The 16401-nt window shown below is 36.5% G+C and overlaps 1 protein-coding gene across 1 annotated transcript in view; it reads left to right on the top strand.

Annotated features, from left to right (window-relative positions):
* The window catches only part of MALRD1 (MAM and LDL receptor class A domain containing 1), a 585291-nt gene that overhangs the window by 186502 nt on the left and 382388 nt on the right, over positions 1-16401 (top strand). Inside the window, exons 22-24 of the mRNA XM_040248365.1 lie at positions 6959-7115; positions 10687-10797; positions 15268-15481. Coding sequence (XP_040104299.1) covers positions 6959-7115; positions 10687-10797; positions 15268-15481 — 482 coding nt within the window. The remainder of the gene's footprint in view (positions 1-6958; positions 7116-10686; positions 10798-15267; positions 15482-16401) is intronic.

The following is a 16401-nucleotide window of genomic DNA, read 5'->3' as shown; positions in this document are numbered from 1 at the left end:
TTGCCTCACAAAGAGCTGTTCTCCAGTGAATGTCATACAATATTGAAACAAGAACCATGGATGCTCCTAATTAAAACAGTTGGCTTTAATACCTTTGTTATTAAATTTTGTGTTGATAAAATCCCAGGTGGTTATGTAAAATTTCAACAAATGTTTTTTCATTTTTTTGTTTCATAAGACTAGGAAAGAGAAATCTAAAAGGCACTGCTCAAATTGTAAATCCCTTTTTCACAACTGAGGTGCAAATTGTATTTGTAAAGAAGAATTTTTTTATAGAAAAGCAAGAAATATCTACTGCTTTTATTTATTTATTTTGCTTTTTATTTATTTATTTTTTTTTTATTTTACTTTACAGTTCTGTATTGGTTTTCAACACATTCAGGAAATATTTATTAAGCACCCGTTGAGTTTAAGCCATTTTACAAGGTGTTCTAGATACCGTAGGTTAAGTTAAAATATATGCCTTCATATGTTTATGTGGGACTTTAGCTTCATATTCAATGAACTAAAATCTAATATGAAAAATGCATCTAAAAAGTTATGTATAAAATGATATGGCATTCTTGGGTGAGGGAATGATTTTGAATCAAGGAATTTAGAGTCAAGGGATTTAAGAAGGCTTAGAAAGGAGAATATACTTGAGAGATGCTATGGAAGGTAACTCTTTAGGAAAAAGACTAAGGATAGAGGTTATACTCATCTCATCTTAGGGAATGAGATGGCTGGATGGCTGATGCAACGGACATGAACTTGGGCAAACTGCGGGAGATGGTGAGATACAGGGAGACCTGGCATGCTGCGGTCCATGGGGTCGCGAAGAGTTGGACATGACCGGGTGACTGAACAGCAACAGAGGTTATACATTGTCCAGAAGAAAGACCAACGTAAGGGAGACAGAGAGAAGGAAATACATGTTGTATTCAAGTAACTGCATGAACACATACAATGAGTATAAATCTGGGTGGCTGAGTGAAATAATATATGAAAGTTGAAGCTGGATGTTAGTATAGAAAGTTATTTCTCAGATCCTGATGAGTTGAGACTTTTATCCAAAGAATGGTGCTGAATAAACTGTGGTCTATGGGCCAGTTTTTGCCTAATGCCTGTTTTTGTTAGTGTAGTTTTTTTGGAACATGGCTATAATCATTCACTTAAGTTGTCCATGGAGGCCTTCATGCTGCAGAGTTGAATAGTTGTAACAAAGACCATATGGCTCCCAAAGCCTAAAACACTTTCTGTGTGGCCTTTACAGAAAAAACATTTTCTGACCTCCAGTAAGATACCAGTTCAGCCTGAAAGAGGCTTCCCTGGTGGCTCAAATGGTAAAGAATCTGCCTGCAATGCAGGAAACCTGGGTTTTGTGGTTGAGAAGATCCTCTGGAGAAAGGAATGGCTACTCACTTCAGTATTCTTGCCTGGAGAATTCTATGGAGAGAGGAGCCTGGTGGGCTACAGTCCACAGGGTCACAAAGAGTCAGACACAACTGAGCGACTAACTCACTTTTTCTCATTATGAAAGACTGATCCGTGGACAGGCTTGTTACAAGAAAATGATGATATCAAGGAGCTTGCACCAGAAGCAAATTAATTCAGTGCTTCCTTTATCAAGAAATTCTAAGTAGTAAAAAAATGAAACAAAATAGTCAGCTGATCAGGACAGTGTATATAATGAATTGATGTGTATTTCACCAAGGCTTCTTATGTGCTTGCAATCCAGGAACATACAATCTAGTTCAGGGATCTCACTTTGAGTAAGTAAAGGTGTATTGTAGATTTCTAAGCCAGATGGTAGAATCAAATGTATATTGTAAAGGACCAATAAGATCAAATAGAACCTTTTTCTTTTTTGGTCTTTTGCAATGTTCCAGCAGAATGTAGAGGGCATATGTGGAATTTTGGAATCCTACACATCTGGTTTCAGACTTTGGTGGGGGTCAGGGATGGGGGTGGAGTCATGTCCTGACACTCAAGAAGGAATGTTCCTTTTCCCTTATATTCTAAAAATCCCACATGAGAACTCTGAGTGTACTATCTTATTTAAGAAGGTTACTCCAGCAGTCAGTGGATTAGATCATGGAGCTGGTAGGAGGGGTAGGGAGCAGTTATACATGGCAAGGATGGCTCATTGCAGACATAAGGGTGATACTATGGAAATCCCCAGGAGAATTATACTGTTGAACACTTTGTATTTTCTGCTACTCATGAAGGTAATCAAGTTCAGGACAACTTTCAGTCACTCATGTACCATTAGGTATATTACAACAGCCTGTTACAGTATGATAAGATATGTCTCAACACAGAGAATAAGCCTGAAGAATATGTCCCTTATACTGTACCTGTATATTTTGATTTGTCCATGCAAGGGTATATTTTTTTCCTTACTAATTTAAATAAGATGAATACCCAGGAGATTCTCAAATAAGAAGGAAATGTCAATTTTTAAATCACTTAATCTGTATAATACTGAGGCTCTAGAAACTGATTATCCTATGATGCTTAGGCAACATTTAAAAAAGCAGCATGACTGTAAATCAGATCTCTTTTTATAATAACTGTTTAATGACTTCTATATCATCACCTGGATCTTTACTTTTGTGACACTTGGATATAAAGCTGTGCTTTCTTTAAACCTTTACTACTGTGGTTTATGCTGTGCTTTATTAGAAAAGGTATATTTCTATAAAACATCATCCTTCCTGCCCTGTATGAGAAAAGACAGTTTGAAGGCTGGGAGAGAGATGCTGATGTTTTATGAGTGACAGCACTGTTAGCTGTGATCATTACTGCTGTACTCTTTCCAGGAGGGGGAGTAGATTTCCTTTGCAGGTACGTGCTCAAATAATTCCATCTCAGGCCTGTGCTTGGATCATTCTTCGTTTTCCATTAGGCATCACACATACGTCGTGTGTCTTCAATTAAGGCGTAGAAAACTAGTGACCAGATGATGCGCTTTTACACTAGGACTGCGTAGAGTGCCTCTGCGTGCTCCGCTGCTCACTTGTGTCCAGCTGTTGGCCGCCCTGTGGACTGTAGCCCTCCACACTGCTCTGTCCATGGGATTTTCCAGCAAGAATACTGGGGTTGCCATTTTCTCCTCCAGGGGATCTTCCTGACCCAGGGATCGAACCCATGTCTCCTGCTTTGGAGGCACATTCTTTTACTGCTGATCCATTGGGGAAGCTCAGTGTTCATAGGGCCGTGTTAAAACACAAATGCAGTTGCATTGTTTGCATTTTTCAAATGGATCTCCTGAAATGTCTCCCTTTTTCCTTTTCTTTGCAGGTGAGGGGATATTTCAAGGGAATATAATTAGAATTGTTCCAATAATTCATTTACTTTCGTTATTGTGATTGAATTTTCTCAAATTGTATTGTTGGGGGAAATGAAGCATTTGTATTTTTTCATTGTCTAGTTGCTGTGAAATTAGTACAAGGACCTCCAGTTGAAGAACTATTGATTAGATGCTTTTATTGTTACTAGAATAATGACTTTTAGTCACCAAATACTTCCATGGTCTCCAAATCTATTCATATTGTTCTGTCTTTTTATATTTTTTCTCCCCTAGCCTGGAACATATTATTATAAAATTTTCTTGCATAATATCATCTGATTTACAGCTCTAGTATTCCCTTGGTGTTTTTGCTTCCACATGTGCTATACTGACTTTAAAGTACTTTTTGCTTATCGAGTATTTTTGAGAGTATCAAGTATTGTTGAGAGTGAACCAGACACTGTGTAAGAGATGAAATAGTCATGGCCCCAAAGATATAAACATTACCGTTTGGCGGTATTTCATCCTGTTCTTCCTTATATAAATATGTAGTTATATAATCAGTTCAGTTCAGTCACTCAGTCATGTCTGACTCTTTGCAACCCCATGGACTGCAGCATGCTATGCCTCCCTGTCCATCACCAACACCTGGAGTTTACTCAAACTCAGGTTCATTGAGTTGGTGATACCATCCAACCATCTCATCATCTGTCATCCCCTTCTCCTCCTTCCCTCCATCTTTCCCAGCATCAGGGTCTTTTCCAGTGAATCAGTTCTTCACATCAGGTGGCCAAAGTATTGGAACTTCAGCATCAACCCTTCCAATGAATATTCAGGACAGATTTTATTTAGGATGGATTGGTTGGATCTTCTTGCTCTCCAGAGGACTTTCAAGAATCTTCTCCAACACCACAGTTCAAAAGCATCAATTCTTCGGTGCTCAGCTTTCTTTATATTCCAACTCTGACATTCATACATGACTACTGGAAAAACCATAGCTTTGGCTAGATGGACCTTTGTTGGCAAAGTAACATCTCTGCTTTTTAATACAGTCCTAGTTTTTTTGTATTTCCTCTTATAGTTAGTAATCTTTATATATTATTTAAAAATTTTTCTCAGTCCCATATCATGAAGATATTATTACATATCTTCAGTTCAGTTTAGTCACTCAGTCGTGTCCGACTCTTTGTGACCCCATGAATCACAGCACGCCAGGCCTCCCTGTCCGTCACCATCTCCTGGAGTTCACTCAAACGCATATCCATCGAGTTAGTGATGCCATCCAGCCATCTCATCCTCTGTCATCTCCTTTTCCTCCTGCCCACAATCCCTCCCAGCATCAGAGTCTTTTCCAGTGAGTCAACTCTTCGCATGAGGTGGTCAAAGTACTGGAGTTTCAGCTTTAGCATCATTCCTTCCAAAGAAATCCCAGGGTTGATCTCCTTTAGAATGGACTGGTTGGATCTCTTTGCAGTCCAAGGGACTCCCAAGAGTCTTCTCCAACACCACAGTTCAAAAGGATCAGTTCTTCGGTGCTCAGCTTTCTTCACAGTCCAACTCTCACATCCATACATGACCACTGGAAAAAGCATAGACATGCTTTATTGTTTTACTTTTCACATTTCAGGTATATTCTACCTGTAATTTATTATTTTTGAATGCTGTGAAATAGGGGTCAAGGTTTCTTTTTCCCCCATAGGACTACATAATTTATTCAATCCACATTGAAAAGATTGTCCTTTCCTTCACTGCTCTGAAGAACTAAGCTTTTCATAAATCAGATGTACAAATATGTATAGAATTTTAAGACATTTTTATCCATTTCTCTGGCCCGTTTTTCTGTCTTTACTCCAATACAACTCTATCTTGATTATTCTACCTTTATAATGAATCTTGATATCTGATCAAGTAAATTCTTCAACTTTGTTCTCCTTTGTGATAAAATGGCTATTCTTAGTTCTTTGGATATCTATATTAAGCTTAGAGTCAGTTTGCCAATTTTGGGGAAAAAACTCTACTGAAATGAAGCTGAATTTCAGTGAATCCTGAACCACTGAATAATTCATGTATTCATCTTTGTTCTCAGCATCTGTGGAATCCTGGGATATTAAGCACGCACAAGGAAAAAAGCTGGAACTGTTTAGTCATTGACACACAATTCTGACAATTTAACGTAATAATCCTGCCTCTTAAAAATAATCTTAATTCATAACCTGTGTAGTTCATAGGACACTAAACTCTTTATTCCATTAGCAGCAATTAGTGACATAAACATAATCACAAATCGTAACTCCCATTTATTAAAAATATTAGATGGACCAGGTACTATGTTAGAGGTTCCACTTATTTCTAACTCCTGTTAATAACATGGAGCTATCCTATTTTATAAATGAAGAAAGCAGTAGGTTCAGAGAGGTTAAATAACTTGCCTAATATTGCCATCTAGTAAATGCTGTGTCAGGGCTCAACCATGTCATGTCTCTTGTCCACAATCACATTCCCACTGCCGGACAAGTAAAACTTGAAAGACTGACTCTCTCCATCTATTTTCTATTAATGTTTCATACTACTTTCCTCCAGAAGTTATACAGCTTTCCAAATGGTTTTAATAAGTAGCAAGTTTAAATTCTATGGTACTAGGGTCACATGTGGTGAAAAACTGCTGTGAAAGCTAATTAATCTAAGAAGTGAAAGAATGCCAGAATGCCCCAAATTTGAGGAATCACTTCCTTATTTGATATTTTAAAAAGCTCCGTGTTGCATAGCATGTCTTATCTCTTTTTTGAATTGATAATTAAAATGGGGGTCTAAGCTATCCTTTATGGCAAGATTACACTGATATTTGTTTCCATCATTAGTTTTCCTCTCCTGTATGAAATTCAGAGAGGAAAGATACACATTAAAAATTATCTACCAATTTATTAAAATATGTTTAAGTAAAACTGACCTAAATTAACAGAGAAAATAAATTTGAACCTGAAAGACTTTAGACCAGTTAATAGAACAGTTCATTTCTCTTTTTCATGCTTTAATTATTTATAGTTACATTTTTTATGCCTCTTCTAAATGTTTTCAGTGTTACACAGTCTCATTTTACACTCATAAAAATAAGCTCTACAAAACTGATCAGTATATTGGTAGTATTGTTGTAAAAAAAGATCAAGTCATTACATGTCGCTGCTAAGTTGCTTCAGTCGTGTCCGACTCTGTGTGACCCCATAGACGGCAGCCCACCAGGCTCCCCCATCCTTGGGATTCTCTAGGCAAGAATACTGGAGTGGGTTGCCATTTCCTTCTCCAATGCATGAAAGTGAAAAGTCAAAGTGAAGTAACTCAGTCGTGTCCGACTCTTAGTGACCCCATGGACTGCAGCCTACCAGGCTCCTCCATCCATGGGGTTTTCCAGGCAAGAGTACTGGAGTGGGGTGCCATTGCCTTCTCCACATTACATGTTAGATTTGGTAATTTCAGCCTTTACCATAATTTTTGCACATTGTACCAATGCTACATAGATTCAAAATTAAAATAGAAGAATGTCTATGCTGAAGGTTATGAGTCGTCATTATGCTAAACAGCATGTTATATTCTTAGGACAAATTACAGAACTGTAATGTATGATCAATGACAAACTGTATTTATGAGTTTCTTCTTCATTTTTATCTGATAAACACATCCTCCTTTCCCCAGAAATACTGCAGACGGCTGGTACCTGTATGCTGATAGTTCCAATGGAAAATTTGGTGACATGGCTGATATCCTTACTCCTGTCATTTCACGCACGGGACCAAAATGTACCCTGGTGTTCTGGACTCATATGAATGGTGCCACAGTTGGTTCTCTCCAGGTACCTCTTAGGCAATGGCATTTTCCAAATTTGTTCTATAAAAATTCATACTATACAATTTAGTGTTATTAAAATATATAGTCTGCTAATAAATGAGAAATGGACAATTACCAACAATTATCAACTGGTTTCAAAACATTATGACTGAAAAAAATTTCATAGAATTGGACCTGAATATCTAATAGAAATTTTTTAACTATCCTATTTATGATTATGGTCTGTTTTAGGTCATTTTATTTTCTCTTCTATTTTTTTTTCAAATGTATTTGACATATAAAAGTGTGTCAAAACCATTTATAAAAATTTAAAGTCTATTTCAAAACTCAACTAGCCAGTTGACCTCATGTTTTTTTTTTTTAATTATTGAGGTATAGTTTATAATGTTGTATATGATTATGGAATTTATTCTGAGGCTACAGCCTCTGTGTGATACTGTTTTACCCTTGAAATATGTCATATAGGTTTCAGAGTCAATATTCTGCAAATTACACAACAAATGAATATAAACACTTGGGTGATATTTGGATGTGCATTCTTGTTGTCTTTGATGTAGTGGTGCTACATTCTCCAATAGTCTCTTTCAAATCGTTTCTTGGTTAAAAAAATAATATATATATATATACACACACATATATATATATTAAACTGTTTGACACTCACAAAAGGTTGCAAGAATCTCACAGGCAACTCTAATGTATCTTTCACTCAGAGATTCTTTCTCTTGTCCACTATCCGTATAGAATCCTTTGTAGGAAAGTTTTAATTCAATATAGAATTATTTATCACACTCCATTGTTGTCTCTTTCTAGAATCTTTTTTAAAAATTAATTTTTTTTTGACTGTGCTGGATGTTCAAGGCGGTGCGCTGGCTTTTCTCCAGTTGCGGTGAGCCAGGGCTGCTCTCTAGGTGCGGTGCGCAGGCTTCTCGTTGTGGTGGCTTCTCTTGTTGTGGAGCACAGGCCCTAGGCATTGCAGGCTCAGTGGTTGTGGCCTGTGGGCTCAGCAGTGGCGGCTTGCAGCCTCTAGAGTGCACAACGAGTAGTTGTGCTGCACAGGCTTACTTGCTCCATGACGTGTGGGATCTTCCTGGACCAAGGATTGGACCCATGTCCCCTCTATTGCCAGGAGGACTCCCAACCCTGGACCACCAGCTGCTAAGTCACTTCAGTCGTGTCCGACTCTGTGCGACCCCGTAGAAGGCAGCCCACCAGGCTCCCCCGTCCCTGGGATTCTCCAGGCAAGAACACTGGAGTGGGTTGCCATTTCCTTCTCCAATACATGAAAGTGAAAAGCAAAAGTGAAGTCGCTCAGTCGTGTCTGACCCTTAGCGACCCAATGGACTGCAGCCCACAAGGCTCCTCCATCCATGGGGTTTTCCAGGCAAGAGTTCTGGAGTGGGGTGCCATTGCCTTCTCCTGGACCACCAGGGAAGCCCTATATTTAGTATATTTGCAAAGAGGTGACACTGGATGGCATCACGGACTCGATGGACATAAGTCTGAGTGAACTCCGGGAGATGGTGATGGACAGGGAGGCCTGGCGTGCTGCGATTCATGGGGTGGCAAAGAGTTGGACACGACTGAGCGACTGACCTGAACTGAACTGACACTGCTTTCTTTTCCCCAATAAGTAGAGAGACATACACTGCAGGTCACCTGCTTATCCATTTCTTTTCAGGTAGCTTGATGTAATTTTAGTAGTAGTCTAGGATTTTTCTGGCAATATTAAGTATTATATCCCCCCAAATTAGATAAACATATCTTATTTTTAAAATGCTGTTACTTTTTTAATTGGAAATATGTTAAATTTATAAATCAATTTTGGAAGAATAGTTTTATTTATTATAGATGAGACTTTCCACCAAAAACAGTTAAAGAGTAAACTTGTTTGTGTATATGTATGTGTGCATATAATAACCTGAAAACATCGAAGTAGGCTTGTGGATTGAAGTTATAATTTACCTTTGTGTTACACTGATTCTTTAAAAATTGTTTTAGAGAAAACAATCAGTACAACTAACTACAGGGTTTCCGTCAGAAAAATGAGAATTATTAACCGGGTGTATTTTGTGGTTGAGATTAATTGTCTGAAATAGACTTTCATTTTTTTTAAATTTGATTTTACATTAGTTGATGAAAAATTATAAAACAGCCTTAAATTTTATAGGCAATTAATTATCAAATAATTACAGTGGTAATACATACGATCCGTATTTTTGTGTATGGCTGGATAAAAGGATATTAAATGTTGGTACTATGTTATATGAATACAGTTTTCTTTAGCGATCTGTATGTACAGCAATATTCATACAAAGAATACCTATTTCATATACACTCATTTTAGTATCCTTCAAAAATGATTTTTTACATTTTTTAGAAATTCTGTTTTCTTGACTTTAATATGTTTAAAATTCAGCTTGAACTTTATGGACCAAGAATTTAGTGGTATTTTTGCTAGCTGCATACTAATTTTTATATGACTCTGAAAACTCTAACTTTGTAAAAATAACCATTTCTATTTAACATCTTTAAAAATCAATGATGAAAGCATTCAAAATTAACTTCACTCTCAAAAACCAAAACCTTCGCACACCTTTATGTGAATAATAATTCCATTGTACATATTTGTATTGTTAAAAAGTAATGTCATGATATAATTAAATACATCATCTAATTCAGTTATTTTAAAACATGAAACTGTTCTTCTCAGTTACTCCCTTGATGGCTTTTTTTGTGTCATCTAAATGAAGAGCCATGATTATTTATCTGCTGAGTCTCAATTTGCCTTTAGAATGAGGGCCCAGTAGTACTCATGTGAATGTTCCAAGTCGCTTCAGTTGTATCTGACTCTTTACAACACTATGGACCATAGCCCACCAGGCTCCTCGGTCCATGGAATTCTCCAGGCAAGAATACTGGAGTGGGTTGCCATGCCCTCCTCCAGGGGATCTTCCTGACCCAGGGATCAAACCCGTGTCTCTTAAGTCTCTTGCATTGGCACGTGGGTTCTTTACCACTAGTGCCACCTGGGAACCACCTCCCCACCCAGTGGTCCTGGTGAGAGTTTATTGGGTGGGGAACTCTTACTGGCTTAGATAAGAAGATGCCTGCTTGTATCACCCATATGTGCTGTCAGAATTGAATTGGCTTGCACTGTAATTTCACCGTCCCCACTGAACACAAGGTCATTCTCAAAATTATGTTTCAGTAAATAATCCTGTGCTTTTCATGTGACTACATGAATGTTATTCAATATTGAGACTTCCAGTTGTTCCTGCTGTCAGATTTTAAAAGGTAAGGTAGTTAAGAATTCTTAATTAAATGGTGCCCAGATACCTTCAGACTTGACTGACAGATATTCGTGCACAACTTTATTATACAGAGCTAGTAAGGTACCCTGGGGGACTCAGTGCTGTTCTAGAAAACAAAGATATCTAATGAAAAATGTCTGAGCTTTTCTCTCAGGGATTCATGTTGACATTAAAATTAAAAGAAATACTAGGAAAATTCTACATGTTTAAATTTATCAAGGCACAATGTTTCAATACTTCTTACTTGATTTATCTCTGCAGGTACTCAGCAAGAAAGACAATGTTACTTCTAAACTGTGGGCTCAAAGTGGACAGCAAGGTGCACAGTGGAAAAAAGTGGAGTTGTTTTTAGGTGTTCATTCCCATATACAGGTTTGTAATCCAAGTATTAAGATAATGGTTGAATTTTGTTGATTTTTTTCTTTATTTCCTCTACCCCGTCTTCTGGTCTTCATTCCCATTCTGATATGTTACATGAATGCTTACCACTCCATAGAGCATTTTCCATAAGGAATTTACAGATCTGGACTGCCCTAATTTTGTTCCTAATGAGACAACCATATTTATAGGAATATTTAGTTTTAGTGACAACCATCATGCCTCCACAGTCTCATACACCACTCTATTTTGCAAATATATTCTCAGAGACTGTAATTACCTTCATTTATTTCAAACCTAATTAAAGAGACCTTTGAAAGTACACTGCATTGTTGAACCTTATTAGAGAAAACAGGTTTACATGACTGAAAAATATTTAGGGAAGCACAAAATTGTGTGATTTGCTGTATTTGTCTTCATGTAAAATACAATAATATTAGGATAAAAGTAAAGGAAAAGAACCAATGATACCTAGATTAAAACATTTAACCCCAAAGTAATTACGTGACAAGATATTTAATGTGAATTTTATTTTTTATGGATTTTCTGGCAAAAAAAGAGCTCCTAGGATGTGTGACTTTTGCTTTTGGAGCTTTGTTTTGTCTTACATGAAGGGATATTTATTGGATGATAATGCTTAACTGTTAAGATTTAGATTGGATATGGGAAAGTGAGAATCCAGAGCCATTTATGTCATTTTTTTTTAGTTTTAACAGCACAAGCCTGAATTCTTTGAATTTACACCATGTATCTATAGATGGTATACTATCTTTGCTAATGATTGCATTTCCAGTCCTCTATATAACAGCTGCTGCTAAGTCGCTTCAGTCGTGTCCGACTCTGTGCGACCCCATAGATGGCCTCCCACCAGGCTCCCCCATCCCTGGGATTCTCCAGGCAATAACACTGGAGTGGGTTGCCATTTCCTTCTCCAGTACATGAAACTGAAAAGTGAAAGTGAAGTCACCCAGTTGAGTCCGATTCTTAGCGACCCAATGGACCACAGCCTACCAGGCTCCTCCGTCCATGGGATTTTTCCAGGCAAGAGTACTGGAGTGGAGTGCCATTGCATTTTCTGCTTTATAACAGCAAATGTAGTTAAATCAGCTGTGAATATTCAGTAACTGTATCTGCAGTCATGTGCCATATTTGATAGATCAGCCCATTTCGACTCCAACTGAAGCACAGGCTAGATATAGCTCTTGTAAGGCACTGATACTTGTAACTTCCCTGGTTGTTCAATGGTTAAGATTTTGTCTTCTAATGCACGTGGTGTGGTTTCAATCCCTGGTAGGGGAGCTAAGATCCCACATGCCTCCTGGCCAGAAAGCCAAACACAAAACAGAAGCAGTATTGTAAAAAAATTCAATAAAGACTTAAAGAAAATGTAACATTTTAAAATAAATAAATAAAGGCATTGATTCAGCATTATCCCCAATTTCTTAGAATGTTAGGTATAATAAATCCATCTTGCTGGAACCTAGGTTTCTGAAGGTTCATTTGTAGATAATTTAGGAAATGGACAAGAAATAAGTTCAACTTGAGAATAAGAAAGATTGGACAGCAATATAGTGGCCTTGCACTGTGTGTAATTTATTATTAAAGGATTCTACCTGTTTAACCTTCAAGACCTTTTAACAGAGATAAGAAGGATCCTCAGCAAGAACATGTAGAAGGTTCAGCTGCTGCCAGGTGTCAGCTTCCACTTCAGGCAGTGGATTCTTAACTATTCTGTGCAAGTAGAATATTTGCATAGTAAAATCTTGTTCAAAACAACATTAAGAGGGATTTAAGCAGAGGAATCAATTATTAATTTAGTCTTTCTGAAATTTAATTTTTCATATATTGGAATTTGCAGAGGAATATGCTCGTGTTGTTTGAATCTTATGATGAAATTTTAATGGTTTGTTAATATTTGATATTCAATGTGATTCACTCATTCCTTCAATAAAAGCATGTTAAGAACCTACTATGTGCAGGAAGGCACATTACTATGCACTGGAGAAATAGTGATGGAGCATATGTATTGTCCACTGTTCTTCCATTTTAACAGTATCATTCTCTTTATCATCAGAAACATTACTGCCCTTAACCTTTGAGTAGAAGTATATGGTATTTTTAGAAATTATATACTGAGTCAGCACTGGGTCATTTTTAGAGTTATATTTGAGAACCACAATTTAATCATAATCTTTAATTATAATAATTTTATAACTAGAGCAATCATGTACATAGCACTTACTAAATGCTAAGGACTCTTCTATGAATAAAAAATTTATTCCTGTAATGTTATAAGGGACTTACTATTATTATCTCCATTTTATAGATTAGAATACAGAAATACTTAGAAGTTGGGTAATTTGCCCTATTTATATAACTACACAAAGGCAGTGATAGGCTTTAAGTACAGGCAGGTCAAGTGCAAGTCCATAATGCAGAAGCCATGCTTTATTGCTTCCTATGTTTTATAAAATAATTGTCCCAACTTTTATTGTACTATAAAAAATATACTTGTGCTTTAAAAAATGTTTAGTGACATTCAATATTGAAAGCCTATGGAATCTTAACCAACATTGTGTGGAGCATTGACATGTAAGTGATAATTTGACCATTGAATTATGGCAAAGTACCTAAGGTTGTATCTATAGGATGACAAATAAATGAATATTGAGGTATTTTTAGAATTATATAATTTCTTAATCAGAAGCAATGCATTATGTATTTAAGAGTTCAGATAATCCAGTAATTGAATACCTGTTTCAGTTTATGTATCCATTTGTCTTGGACTTAATTTTTCTTATAAAAATGTTGTCTTTATAATTCTAATTTCACCTCTTCTTAACCCCAGCCAAGCTCTTAATATATCTTACAAATTTATTTTTCTTTTCCAGTACAACTGCTATGAAAAAAAGTAATTTTTTCCTTTTATGTAACTTTGATACATGAATTTATTGTACATAAAAATGTATATTTTTATAATATAAAAGATGTGAATTTTCAGTTATTATCTTTAAAGGAAAACACCTAGGTTTTTCATATAATAGTATAAAAATATTATCATATCTTAAGGAAAAACTAATTACTTCTTTCAAGAAAAATAGTTGTTTAGATTTGGTAAAAAGATGTTTGAGAGTTTGATGACAATAAATAGGTATTTCTTATTAACTCATCTCTAATTGTCCTAAGTTTGCTTTAAAATATATGACTATTTCCTGTTAACACACAAATACATATTTAGCTTGCAGACAAATTTATATTTAGCTTGCAGACAAATTTAAGAGAAACTATCTGAATTAGTTTCACTTAGAAAACTTTAGTGAGTACTGTTACTCCAATTTTCCATCATGTCTATCAAAATCCATAGACGTGATATCTCACTGACCAACAGTGACACACTTGAGAATTTTGTTCATCACATCCATTAATCAAAGGCAAATAATAATTATTTCAAGTCCAAAGAGGTGGTCGATTTTTTTTAAATTCATAGTTTTGAGGTTTGATATGTTTTTGATAAATACTAGTTGAGTTGAATAGATCATAAAAATGGTAAGAAGTGGATAAAATTTAAAAAAAAAAAAAAAAGCATGCTTGTATCTTCTGTCTCTAGGTACATTCTGTCACCTGGTTGGCCTCCTACTTCTATGTTCGTTGAGGCTCTCGAGTGCCCAGGTCTTGTTTTGGCCCTGAGATTTACAGAGGCAGCAGTGATAGGTGACTCTTGCCAGTTTCTTAGGCCCCATCTTCAAAAATCTAGACAAGAGGCAATAGTGTTGCTACTCACACATTCTTATGTGTTGAGTATGGTACAGGTCTTCAATGTCCCTCCAACTTCCTGGGTCGGTTTCGTCATATGGATTGCAGGATCATTTTTATCAGATTCAAGCCCTATGTTCTTCTGTATTGTATTTACTGTTTGTCCCAGGTTTTGAATTCTATTTTTAAATTTTAAAACAATTTTTATTAGAGTGCATTGCTTTACAACGTTGTGTTAGTTTCTACCATAAAGCAAAGTGAATCAGCTATATGTGTATATATATATCCCCTCAGTTTTTGATTTTCTTCCCATTTAGGTCATCACAGAGCATTGAGTAGAATCCCCTGTGCTATAGGGTAGATTCACATTAGTTATCTATTTTATACATAGTATCAAAAGTGTGTCCAAGCTGAGGTGGCTCAGTGGTAAAAAATCTGCCTGCCAGTGCAGCAGACATGGGTTTGACCCCTGGGTTGGGAAGATCACCTGGAGAAGGAAAAGGCTCCCCATCCAGTATTCTTGCCTGAGAACTCCCATGGACAGAGAAGCCTGGAGGGCTACAGTCCCTGGGGTAGCAAAACAGTCGACTGACTTAGCAATTCAACAACAACAGCATCGATAGTCTATGTACATTTGTCCCAGTCTCCCAAGTTTTGAATTCAGTCTACTGATGCTGTTTTTCTTAGTTGGTTTATTTTTTTCTTTTAAAGATTATCTTCAGGGCAAAACGTGGTATCAGTTACATAGGAGATGTAGCAGTGGATGATATTTCCTTTCAAGATTGTTCCCCACTTCTAAGCGCAAACAGAACATGTACTGCTCAAGAATTCACGTGCGCTAACAAGCACTGCATTGCCAAGGACAAGCTATGTGATTTTGTGAATGACTGTGCTGATAATTCAGATGAGACTCCTTTCATCTGTGGTGAGTGCACATGTTCTGTTTCCTTCCTGTCATCTTTATCTCTATAGCCTCCTTCCCTGCGATGGGCTCATTGATGAAAAATACAGAGTGTATATAATTGGAGAAGCCTAGGCAAGTAAGGTGGTTTAACCATTCAAATACATTTTAATGATTCTAAATGCAATACTTAATTTACTTTAGTCATTTGAAACTAGTCAGTGACTGTGTGTGTGTGAAGAATTGGAGGTTAACTGGAAAACAGATGTCTTCAAAGACAAGCTGAATTGAAACATGTATTTTCTACATGAAATAAATTTTGGAGAAGACGACAAGCCAAACATCCCTCAATGCCAACTCATGCAGGGTTGACAAACCTTGATGCTTTGATATATTTCTGGGAATTGTCTTTCCCTTGAGTCAATTATGATCTGGGAGAAGTGGATTAAAAAAATCAATATCCAGATAATGTATAAAATTATCTCCTAAGGGAAATATATATCAGCTGTGTAATATTCTTATAAGAGATCAACTTGTAATAAACAGCACCTATTAAACCATCCTTCGCTAAATGGGCCTTGTGTGCTCATCCAGGGAAGTCCGTGAAATGGTGCAACAGAGTCCATTGTTGCCTCATTTCATTGTAAATGAGGGGAATACAAATTGTCAAAATGAAGGCTGACAATTATTCCACTATTACTAGTAATAATTTCAGGGCTAGTATGTTTCAGGTTGATCTTTTTTATTTTTTGCCTCTTGAAACCAAATCTGGAATCACAAGAACAACTTCAGTATAATAAGAGCTCATGTTTATATACAACTTTCAACGTTTAAATCCCTTTTATCTATTAATCTCCAATTGGTCGTCACGGAAACCCAAGGGGTAAGGGGGAAAGATATTAATTATCAGTGATTTCCATGGATAAAGCTGCTGACAAGAATGG

This window comes from Oryx dammah, unplaced genomic scaffold (genome assembly GCF_014754425.2).
Source record: "Oryx dammah isolate SB20612 unplaced genomic scaffold, SCBI_Odam_1.1 HiC_scaffold_10, whole genome shotgun sequence".
In the NCBI taxonomy this organism is placed as follows: Eukaryota; Metazoa; Chordata; class Mammalia; order Artiodactyla; family Bovidae; genus Oryx; species Oryx dammah.
Note: the sequence above shows the minus strand (reverse complement) of the source record. Positions and strands in the feature narration are given on the sequence as shown.